Source organism: Suricata suricatta, chromosome 6 (assembly GCF_006229205.1).
Source record: "Suricata suricatta isolate VVHF042 chromosome 6, meerkat_22Aug2017_6uvM2_HiC, whole genome shotgun sequence".
Taxonomy (NCBI): Eukaryota; Metazoa; Chordata; class Mammalia; order Carnivora; family Herpestidae; genus Suricata; species Suricata suricatta.
This window is the reverse complement of record NC_043705.1, coordinates 114,089,826-114,101,839: the sequence shown is the minus strand read 5'-3', so window position 1 is coordinate 114,101,839 and position 12,014 is coordinate 114,089,826. Positions and strand designations below refer to the sequence as shown.

General features: G+C 39.8%; 1 protein-coding gene and 1 long non-coding RNA gene across 2 annotated transcripts in view; one reads left to right on the top strand and one right to left on the bottom strand.

Annotated features, from left to right (window-relative positions):
* FGF10 (fibroblast growth factor 10) overlaps positions 1-11,513 on the bottom strand; it is an 84,757-nt gene extending 73,244 nt beyond the window's left edge. The window contains exon 1 of the mRNA XM_029940918.1: positions 10,783-11,513. Within this exon, the coding sequence (XP_029796778.1) occupies positions 10,783-11,128 (346 nt within the window). The 5' untranslated portion in view covers positions 11,129-11,513. The remainder of the gene's footprint in view (positions 1-10,782) is intronic.
* Positions 1-12,014, top strand: part of LOC115293161 — an 80,423-nt gene that overhangs the window by 59,641 nt on the left and 8,768 nt on the right. The gene's annotated exons all lie outside the window — the stretch shown is intronic.

Below are 12,014 nucleotides of genomic sequence, written 5' to 3'. Positions count from 1 at the left end.
CTACAGAATTTACTGAGAGCTGAGCATCTGTAATAACCCTACTTTAAAATCATATCATAACTTGGAACACTGTTTGTCTTGAAATCTGTAAACATTGAGTCACTTTTCTCTTTTTACCTTTTATGCAGTCATCTATCTTCTTCCATCTCTAGTGACCTGTTTTGTCCCCTATTTTTCCCCTTTGTTCTTTACTAATATGTCCTGCACTCATTTGTTACCTTCTACTTATTTTCAGCTCCTTGCTCTTTTTTCAGATTATCTTCAGTTTTCAAATATCTGCTGCCAGTCTCTTAATAAGCCAGAACCGTACTCTTGTTTCCCTCAGACTTCAGAACATTACAAACACTACAGTGCAAACCTTTTTTTTTTTTTTTTACATTTATTTACTTTTGAGAGAGAGAGAGAGTGTGTGTGAACAGGGGAGGGACAAAGAGACAGGAAGACACAGAATCCAGAATCTGAAGCAGTCTCCAGGCTGAGCTAGGGGTCAACACAGAGCCCAATGCAGTCTCGAACCCATGAACCTGTGAGATCATGACCTGAGCTGAAGCCGGATGCTCAACCAACTGAGCCATCCAGGTGCCCCTACAGTTGCAAATCTTGAATAATTTCAAATGTTCTAATATTTCCTTTACTAAAAATGCCAGTGTATTCCTTATTCCTGCCGCATTCTTCAGTGCCAATATTTTTATTTCTCACTTCAGCAAATAATCTAGCTAGTTGAATTCCCAGTCCTTCCCTTTCAAACAAAGGGAAACATTCTTTTTACTTTTCCTTTATGAAATACCTATTTGATGAGGATTGTTATGCACCAGGCACCATTCAGCTATTCTGTGCATTAAGCCTGACTTCTCCAAACTTCTCCCCAAAGCCCAGGCTCAGTGTGTCCATTCTGTCCTTCTCGGAGGTGGTACCAAACCCTCCCCATGCTGTTCCTTCCACAGACATGCCACCTTCAAAGGCTGCTTAGTCATCAGATTTAGAATAGTTCCCAATCGGGGCCCCTGAGTGGCTCAGTCGGTTAAGACTTCGGCTCAGGTCATGATCTCACATTTGTGGGTTCAAGCCCCGCATTGGGCTCTGTGCTGACAGACAGCTCAGAGCCTGGAGCCTGCTTCAGATTCTGTGTCTCCCTCTCTCTCTGCCTCTCCCTGCTCATGTTCTGTCTCTCTGTCTCAAAAATAAATAAAACATTTTTAAAAATTTAGAATAGTTCCCAATTATTTTCTATTAGAGTATTCTCCTTGTTTCTTCCTTAGCATTTACCCCCATTTTTTTTATCACATAGCTTTTTTTGGGGGAGTGGGGAGGGCATTGTCTTTAGAGTGAAGCTCTCTGAGAGTAAAACCAGGGTCTTTTTTCAGCACTGTTTGTATACGTCACACAGTATCTGACAGAAATCAGGCACTCAATTTCTGCTGAATGAATGAATAATCTCATTTAATCTTTATGGTATAGGAAAGAGGAAGGTACTGTTAATGTCATTTTAATGATGGCAAGTTGTGAAGTCCTACTCTATTGCCTGGCAGGTCAAAGCCTCCAATACACCCACATCTGTGTCTCCAAAGCTCATTTTCAATCCAGGGCCACACCTGTAATCACTGTTCATCAAAGCCCACACTTCTAATCCCTCTAACCCGCGGCCTCCTTAGCAGGAACTCTGGATTTAGCCTTCCTTCCTTTGATACCATGGCTGTGATTACTTCTGTGGGATTCCTTTTAGATCACAGGTTCTCATTTCAGTTCATTTAACATGCCGTCAAATGCCAGGGCTTGGGTTATATTTCCCTCACACCTTTCTTGTCATGTCAACCCTTCTGCAGCGCTACTCATTAGCTTGATCTCTTTCCTGGGAGTTCAAAACCCTTGTCTCCATCACTCGAGTCCAGCATCTCTTCCTCCCTTCCACCATCTGTCCAAATGCTCGATGGCTTCTTCTGCTTTTCCTCTAGCTTCTAACATTCTGATTATACGTTATTTACCATCCCTCTGGTTTAAAGGACTTCGGTAGTTTTGTTGATCTAGTTTTTACACCATAATCTGATCAACATCCTTAGCAGTTTTCTTTTTCATATTTGTGGAATCATACCCTTCTACAGAGATGTTTCAAAAAACACCCTAGAAATCTGGTTTACTACGTCAGTAATTACCATTATTAATAGCATTGTACATCTATTTCGCTTTAGATAAGAAATAGCTTGTAAATTAATATCATGTGTTATCATTTTCCCCATGTTACGAAATGTTAATTTTTCTTTTAATAATTCTGTCAATAAGTCAAAGCTGTTTAGGCTTTGGAAATCTACTTACATCTATGTATCTATATAATTTGAAACCAATTATAAAAAGAAGCTTGACTTTTAATTATTATAACAGACCAATTTAACTCATATAGTCAGATTCCGCATACAAGAAAAATAAATTTAATTCAACAATCAGTATAAAAAGGTTCTTCTTTGAAAGAAATAAGTGACATATGCTATTAATTCAAATTCTAACTCCTGTTGGTATCTTACTATCTTTCTTTTTTATGTTTTTTATTTATTTTTGAGAGACAGAGAGAAACAGTGTGAGCAGGAGAGGGTCAGAGAGAAAGGGAAACACAGAATCTGAAGCAGGCTCCATGCTCTGAGCTAGCTGTCAGCACAGAGCCCAACACGGGGCTCAAACCCGCAAACCGTGAGATCATAACCTGAGCCAAAGTCAGATGCTTAACCGACTAAGCCACCCAGATGCCCCAATATCTTTCTAAAAATATATGTGCATTTCAATATTTGATCAGCCTGGAGTATATATGTTTGTTTATTTTATATTTTTCCCCTTGGTCAACCTGTATTAATGAAAAAATGGGTTTTACTTTTAAAAGCTGTTTTTGGCAGGAGTATACAGAGAAGCTCTGGGTTTTTTTTAAAAAAAACTTTTTAATGTTTATTTATTTTTGAAGAAGAGAAAGACAGAAGATGAGTGGGAAAGGGGCAGAGAGAGAGAGGGAGACACAGAATTTGGAGCACGGTCCAGGCTCTGAGCTGTCAGCACAAAGCCCAATGTGGGGCTCAAACTCACAATCCATGAGATCATGACGTGAGCCAAAGTCAGGTGCTCAACGGACTGAACCACCCAGGTGCCCCGAGCAGCTCTGTGTTTTAAAGGAAATCATGGAAGCTGGAAATAGTAAAGACCTTTATGATTAGCATCTATTTAATTTGAAATAAAGGATGACTAAAATAGAAGAGCAATAGTTATTGGACTTCCTAATTCATCTTCACTTTCTCTAGTAGGAGTCCAGACAAAAGCAAAACGTAAGGAAATTGGCAAAGTAGCTCATAAGTGCTACATGTACTAAAACAATTTAAAGAAAGGTAAAATGAACCTGCAAAGAGAACTATTAGACATAGAATATGTAAGCTGGAGAAAAATGCCAAATAACCAGACAATCAGCATTCACTGGCAGAAGGTGCTTATCTGGGATTTGCCTATTTCACTAAAGGCAAGGCTATAAGAAATTGGCCCGAGTGCTAAGATAAGGGAGAATTCAGTGCAGATTCAAAATGAGAAGAGACTTCTGTTGGAGTATGTTGAAATTACACTGCTAAAAACTTTTATGCATAGAACATAAGCTATCTGTCTTGGATGCTGAACATCCAAAAAGATCTAAGCTGCTGGCTCCAAATGTAACTAACATGGCATGCTAAGCAATGATAATGGATGACTTTCCCTGGCCTAAATGATATGTAACAGATTTGAATACCAGGGAAAAGGGGAAAAAATAAGAAAAATAGGAGAAAATACTGGAGTGGTGAGGGACAAAAAGGCATCATGGATTCGCAGTGCCTTAGAGGCAGGGCTGTCACAGAAGTCTAATGTTTCAGATATATAAATGCCTCCAGACAGAATGATTAGAAGTAGATGAGCCTTGGCACACCTGGGTGGCTCAGTTGGTTAAGCATCCAACTTTGGCTCAGGTCATGATATTGCAATTCATGGGTTCAAGCCATATCAGGCTCTGTGCTAAGAGAATTCTGTTTTGGATTCTATGTGTGTGTCTCTTTCTCTCTGCCCCTCCCCGGCTCACACTCTGTCTCTCTCTTTCTCAAAAATAAATAAACGCTAAAAAATAATTTAAATGTTAAAAAAAAAAGAACTTGATGAGCCCATGTCAAGTTATCCTCAAACAGGGGCAATGCCTTGAAAAGGGTTAAGGATGAACGAAGATCCATGTTTATCAGTAAAGCATGATAACATCAGGTCTTTGAAAGACAGTAACGATTATAGGAAAATGTCTTTTTTAAAAAAAGCTCTCAATTTTGCAGTTAACCATTGCTACACAGAGTTAGGCTGCAGTTAACCCAGACTATCCATGATTAAGTTATAGTTGCGGTAGAATTATTAGGTTATGTTTAGTTGACAGTTTACTCGAAGTTGGGTACACATTGACTTAATCAACACGTTACCTCTTCTATTATGGCTAATTAAATGGTTCATTAATCTCTCAATGTCATCATCCATTTTAGGAAGCATGCCAAACATTTGAAAATTCCTCATTAATGATAACACACATACTGACAGATTAGATATAGGTAAAGGTAGACAGATTTAGGCTGAAGAATTATTAGGTGAACTATAAAATGAGGCAATGCTTTACTGCCAGCACAATGAATCTTTCAAATGGTAATTGGATGCACGTGTTAGAAGCAGTAAAAAGTCACTGTCCAGTTGTCCACCTTACATGGGAATCTACTCTGAGTGTCTTCTTTGATTTATTGTTCCAATTAGAACACAGTGTTCAAAGAAAGAACACAACTGACCTGATTTAAAGGCAAGGGAGCCTTCAAGGCCATTATTTGGTGGGTGACCTGGATCCCTTTTAGTTATCTTGAAACTTTCTATTTGTGTAAAATCCATACTGATTAAATATTTGGTTTTAAACTGATTCTGTAAAGCATCAACATTTTGTATTCATTAATCCTTGATCAGAATGTCACTGGCTTCCCAAGATGCAGGTATATATTTTTTTTTTACCAATTTGAAAGGCCTATGTCTAGGTTGTCACTTGTTATACTGACTGACTGGCATAGGTAAAGGTTAACAGGCAATGGAAATAAAAGCGCCAATTATGAAAAGTAAATATTTTTAATCTGCAAAAAGAAGTAACAAATACCATTGGTCAAATGGTCAATGTAAATGATCTTCAGTGATTGCAATATACCATGAAAAATGAAGATATTTCTATATAAAGTACTTGAGACAAAATGAGGTTCATTATTTTCTAGATGGTGATAAAGCTGTATTACAATTGCATAAACATAAATCTTATGTTCCATCTTAAGGAAAATTAAAAGAGAACTTTAGTTTCTGAGAAGGAAATACTAATATTTTACTTACTTACATTAAGCAAATATCAACTATTAATGCTAACAAATGTTGGGACAGTAATACTAAAAACGTCATCTGAATCACTCCTCATTGCAAAGTTCACAGAATTAATGTTGAGATAGATTAACATCACTTTGAACTAATACACATGTGTTACTTTTCCTTCTGAAGCATAATAAAGAAATATCATTTGTACTACAATTTTGGATAAGCATGCAGACATTTAAGGCTTAGGAAAGATGTAGATATTCCCAGGCAGCTCATAAATGTGAGGAACATTAGCTCCATTTCAAATGAGCTGTCAACTTTTTTCCAACATTTTGGCTTGTGGAAAGTCAGACGTTTGGATAATAAATGGGGTTTGCCTCTGCATGTGAAGGTAACTGCAGGAATGTAAAGTGCTCATTCATGTTCTACTATAAGTTCATTAAACAGTAAAAAAAGAAGATGAACTAGAATAAGCCTTTTTGCTCTAAACCAGACAGTAAAAATATGCACGCATTGGGGTTTCCCTCGTTTTATGAGACACTGTTTTTCTTTTGAATTCTGTGCTTAAACATCATTTTGAAAACACCTGTTTTTAAACAGTGGTCCATATGTTTGCCTCGTGGATTCTTGAAATACTCAACACTACCTAGAGACTGGTGTTTCTGAGTTCTCATACTCCAGTGTTGGCATGTGATTTCTGCCAACTGTTTTCTTGGAATACTTCTAGTAGAAGGTTATAAATCAGGTTTATGAAGAGGAAACTGTGTAATTGTGCATTTTTAATGGATTTATGATAAAGCCATCAAAGTGGAGGGTCCATATGGTAGGAATGTGGTAAAGGTAACAGGACAATGTCATGTAAACATTAAATACAGTGTCTTCCATGTTCATAAATCCTCAGTGCTCATGATTAAATGCTGCCAGTTATAAATAATGCAACCAAACTCTAGAAACAACCACAACTTAGATAAGACACCGGTGGAAGCCATAAGTTGTGTATAGGTTTTCTTTCCAAAAATCCAAAATAAAATCAATTCTTAGGCGATGATATTCAAGTCCCTGTTTCCCCTCAACACTTACTTTCTTACTTTATGCAACTTCCTACAATAAGCTCCAGTCTGATTTAAAAGTAATAATGCAAGTCTTTGATCCCAGACAGTAATTTGTCATATATATGTGGTGAAGTACCTTTTTGATTTGCAGACTCATTTTAAAGCCTTCTTACATGTATATAGCTTGAGGTCTCTAAGATTTTGCCCTTTTTAGAGTCATATATCAGAAGTTTCTGCAACAGCCCACTTTCATACTGGTATTTACAACCAAATTATTTTATTACATGTGGGAACAATTAAACATTTTGCTCTCAGCTGTAAACAAGTACTATATACAATGACTTTCATGGATTTTCTTAAATGTATTTCTAATACCCTCTATTAAAAAGGTGAGATCAGTGTACATGTATTTTTTGTTTCCATAAGCAAATATATTCCCAAACAAAATATCAGAAGACACATGCCACCTAGAAAATGCGCTAACATTGTCTGATACCATGTAGCCACCTGCAGTGATACCTTTAACATGTTTCATATCTGCTCCACTCTCATTTCGAACTGTTCCAGTTTGAACCTGAAGAACTGTTGGTGTTCATAGCAAGATTATGGATAATTTGTTTTTTGGAGTTTTGAGATATTGAATTCTAACATATCGGTATTAATGTTGCCAGTAGCAGAGGTGAAAGAAATAACATAACCAAATAGAGTTAGGCCTGAATCCTGACTCTGCCAATTTCCAGTTGAATGACCTTGGGTAATTTACTTTTTTTCAGCGTATTTTTCATCTTTGAAAAAGCATGGATAGTTATATTGAAATTATAGGACCATTATGTGCCAATTGAAATACATATTTGAAGAAACAGGGCCCTTACTACACACTACATCCTGATTCCTCTATTATAGCCCCATCTCCTTTCTTGCAAAGACTCATAAGCACTGTGGCTTTCCATTTTGAGAATACCCATTTTTGGCTGTCTCAAGTTTAAGGATACATTTTCTTTTCACCAGACTCCCTTTATCTACCAGTGACAAGCATGGGAGAAGCCCACAGCCCACTCACATCCAGTTCCAGTTGCAAGGGTACCCAACAGCTGTATCCAGCCTTTCCAGGAGGCCAGAGCTAGAGCTGAGTGGTAATGTTTCAAGGGCAAAGCTCTAGATATAAAGAATGATAAAACAAACTTCAAGGAGCCTAAGCATATCTAGTGACAGATACACCACAGCCATTCTAAAGTATTCAAGCTTTCTTACACTTCTAGCAGGAGAAACATAATCCATCTTTGCTCTCTTTATTCGGTTTTCACATAATGGCAAAAAGCAAACAAAAAATCAACCCCCTTACACACACACACACACACACACACACACACACACACACATTTATAATCATCCAAAGCATATACAATATTTTTAGAATCAGCCAATTTCTGGGAACCAGCTTTGGAGGTAGAAGTTAAAAATGATTTTGCAATGCTTATGGGCGATTTCCTTACTTCCCTTTTGTTACTATTTTGCTGGCAAAAAGCCAGTAAAGCAGTTGTTTAATTACTCAGGACATCCCAAACATGAAACCTCTCAGATAAGCGGTTACTGTATTTTAGCAGCAATGATGCTGGGGTCAAAAGTAACAAAGAAAATTAAGCTTCAAATAAGCAAACCTCAAAAGAACAGCTTTGTGTATTGAAAATAATTAATAACTTGTTTAGGAAAATGTTACTGAAAAGTGGTTTTTGGACAAGGAACTGACACTCTTCAGAAACCCTAATATTTAACAGGCTACCATTTGGTGGGCTGGCTGGCTGGTTACCCTGTAGGCATGGCAAAAGTTTGTTCACATGTAATTATGCAACATTTAGACAATATCTTAATGATACCGTGTAGTTCAGCTGAATCCGTCCAGCTGGAAATCGTAGTAGGGTTCTGATTACCCAGCCACATGTGAAATTAAGGTTTTTTCAACCTTTACTTTTCACTTGCTATGTCTTGATACAGATGTTCTTGGAAAGCCTAAATTATTTATGGTTTGATATTATTTAACAGAGGAAGTCCCACCCCCTTTCATTGTCAACCATTGAATAAGATTGCATTACTACATAAGCTTTTATATTTTAGTAAGGACTATCGGTATACTTTATCATATGGAAGGGATATTATTGTATTTTGGACAATTAGGATAGAAATTTTCCATTCTCGTTTTTATGCAATAACAATCGCATACTTTTCTCTTTGCAGATAATTCTTACTCAAAAAATATAATTCAATGTATACCCCTAGCAATTATTTTAGAAAATAGTCATTTAAGTCGTATAAACAAGTTAGTGTAGATTGGTCCTTGCAATAAATCATAAAGATACTTAAAATATGCCAATATACCTAAATTAAGTTAGTATCCAAAAAAAGGAATTTTGCTCAAGCTTAAAGCTGAAAATGTATTATATTTATCTCCATAAACTAAAAATATTCAGAAGAACATCAGTCTATGGAAATTATTATTGTTGTTGTTTTATTATTATTTTAACTCCCAGCTCACTCTTTAGCGTGTGTTTGGTTCACTTCTTCCCCATCATCCTACCTGGATGACACCACAAGTATTTTGTTTTAGAAGTGAACAAAGTATTGAATTTTTAACCCACACCTATAATGCCAATACATAGTATAGGCCCTAATGAATTCAGGTAACAAAAGACTTTCAAAACAAAAAAAAATCATATAAATGACATTATTTCAGCTACTTTCTATGAATCAGAAACAGAAACAGTGCTAGCATTAAATGTAAGGTGGAATACTTTAAAATACTTTCACCAGTATCTTTATTACTTATAAACCTGTTGCTAATTTTAGTAAATGGAAGCAGCACCAGAAGTTAATGTCAAATGTGTGTGGATCTCCAGGTAAGAAAACGAAGTCATCATTCTTATAAATCTTTATTTAAAAAGAAAATGCTAAGTTCTGATTAACTGTCTTTCCTGTTGGTACCAGAAACTTTTCTGGGCCAAGGTTCTCCGGGATGTATGACTCATGTATTTAAGTTAGTTGGCAAGAAATTCCCAAACAACTGACACACAAGGTCCCTTAGGTGACTTGGAAGGACCATTGAGATGACGCTGAATAGTCATTAAACATGTGTAAATGTCATTGTCTACTGTCTTCAGTGTGCCATTACATAGCCTCAGGCTCCTTTCAAATAGCAGTCAATAGAGGGTGAATAAGTCTCACCACTTGAAAGTAACTAGGAAAAGAAGCCAACAGAGTAATCTGGCTTTGCTGGACTGATTCAAGAAAAGACACAATATCCACCCTCCCCCTACGCAGCCCACACCCCTGCAAGAAAGAAAGAAGAGAAAGAGCTACAGAAGGAAAGAATGAGAGAAAGGAAAGTGGAAAGAAATGCAGAGATGAGGTGGGGTGCGTGGGTAGGGGGTCATAAGTTATACAGAGCAGAAAAACCTCATCCAATGGGACAAACCAGAGCCATGGAAACAGACTTATGGCTTTTACTTTGAAAATAAAAGAATGACAATGAAATTTGTGTGAGGTCTGTGTGAATCCAGTCCCAGATGTTTACAATGCTGTAGTAGTACGGCTCTGCAATATGAGAGGTTTCAGAAGAAATGAGTACAACAGGACACCACAAAGCAGCGCATATGCCATTGACAATGCAGACATGAGCATCATGTTACCAAGAGAGAAGGCAGGCAGAAGACAAATAGCGGCGGTGGTGCCTGAGAAGCTCACTTCACGGACTGCAATCACTCAAACCAACATGAGGGACCAGAAAAAAAAAAAAAATCAAAACCAGAAAAATGTTTGCACTCCTGTCTAGATAGGTAGTGGGTGAAGAGATGGGGGTGGGGGGCTAATGGAATTGACTTTTCTTTCTTAAATAAGGCTCCCATAAAGCCCCTGTAATTGACAGCGGATAATTATTTTCAGCTTGGGGAAGCTGTCCCAAAACTCTTAATAAGATTGCCAGCGAAAAGAAACAAAATGTGTTTACTTGAGCCATTTCCAGAAGGGAGGGAGAGGGAACCTTGGGATGAGGTGCGGAAGGGCGATGGAGACAGAGAGGGGGAATCTAAGAATCTATGCGCCTCCACAACTCTGCAGCGCCCTGCGCGGTCCAGGTACGGACGAGCAGCCGGGGCTGGGCAGATAGGGTGGCAAGGAGCGGGGGGTGTGGAGGGAGCCGCGCCGAGGGTAGGGGTGTGCACAATGTATGGGGGGTGATTTAGTGTGAAAGTATTCCACTTAATCATTTTACAGGGGTTGGGGACGTAAATATTTAGCTGGCCACATCTGGAACAGATTTTCCCCCCCTTGTGGGGTGGGGGGTGGATAATTGGAAGGAGGGGAGCGCGCGTTTACTTACTGTACGGGCAGTTCTCCTTCTTGGTACCGCTGACCTTCCCGTTCTTCTCAATCTTGAGAAAGTACTTGGTGAAAGAGAATAGCTTTCTCCAGCGGACATCTCCTTGAAGGTGATTGTAGCTCCGCACATGCCTCCCCGCACTGGAAGGAGAGGAGAAGGAGGAGGAGGACGAGGACGAGGAGGAGGAGGAAGAGGAGTTGGTGGCCTCTGGCGACACCATGTCCTGACCAAGGGCTTGGCAGGTGACAGGGATGGAAGACACCAAGAACAGCAACAAGAAGCAGCAGCAGCAGCCAGGCAGCTGGGGAAAGGCTGAGGCACAATGTGTCAGTATCCATTTCCACATTGTACTGGAACTCTCGGCACTGGAAATTGTCTCATCAGAAGGAACATACTGGAAGGGTAAGACCTGGTGCGAGGCAAGGAGACAGCTGGAGGTGGAGGCCGCTGGTTAGCTCCCTCTGGGCGCGGATCTGGCCAGAAGTGAATACACCAACATCCATAACTCCTCGGAAGGGCCGGCTGCCTGTCCTCGCTGCGTCCTCGGACCCGCCGCCGCGCGCCTCGCGAGTCTCCCGGTGAATGGTGGCTGTGGGTGGCCGCAGGAGCAGGAGCCGGTGGCGGCGGGGGCGGTTGTGCTGGCCACCAGCGACCTACGCTCCCCCCGGAGTTACTTTGTTCTCTTCTTCACGCCTTTCTTCACCATGTTAGATGCGGGGGCGAAAAAGAAAAAAAAAAAATGAAAAAAAAAAAGTCTGAAAAACAGATGACAGCACGGTGAACAAAACCTACGGAGGCTGGGAGAGCCCTCTGCGCCTCTCTGGGGTCGGCACCTTCAGGTCCCTCTGCGCAGAGCCCCAGCCCGCTAGCCACTTTAGTAAAAGCGCGTCCCTTCGGAGTTGTCAGAACTGGAGGCGGCTGCCGGTCGCCGTTGTTTGCTTTCCCCCTCTTGCTTTCTCTTTTTGGTGGTGCCTGTTGATTTGAAGCCTCCAGAAAGTCACTTCTTGTTTGGGGGGAGATGGCGGTTGGTGTTTTGTTTGGCCCTATTTCCCTCCTTCCCCACCCCCTTCCTTTGGAAAGCCCGCTTGTAAACAGGTTGCAGCCAGGAGTCTAAATGTCAGTGATTTCTAAGCCAGAGGTGGGCTCAGCCTCTGCTGGTCAAACCTCATTTGCAGGGGTGGAGAAGCGGGGGGGGAGGGGGTCAAACGGCGGTGGGACATCTGAAACCCGCG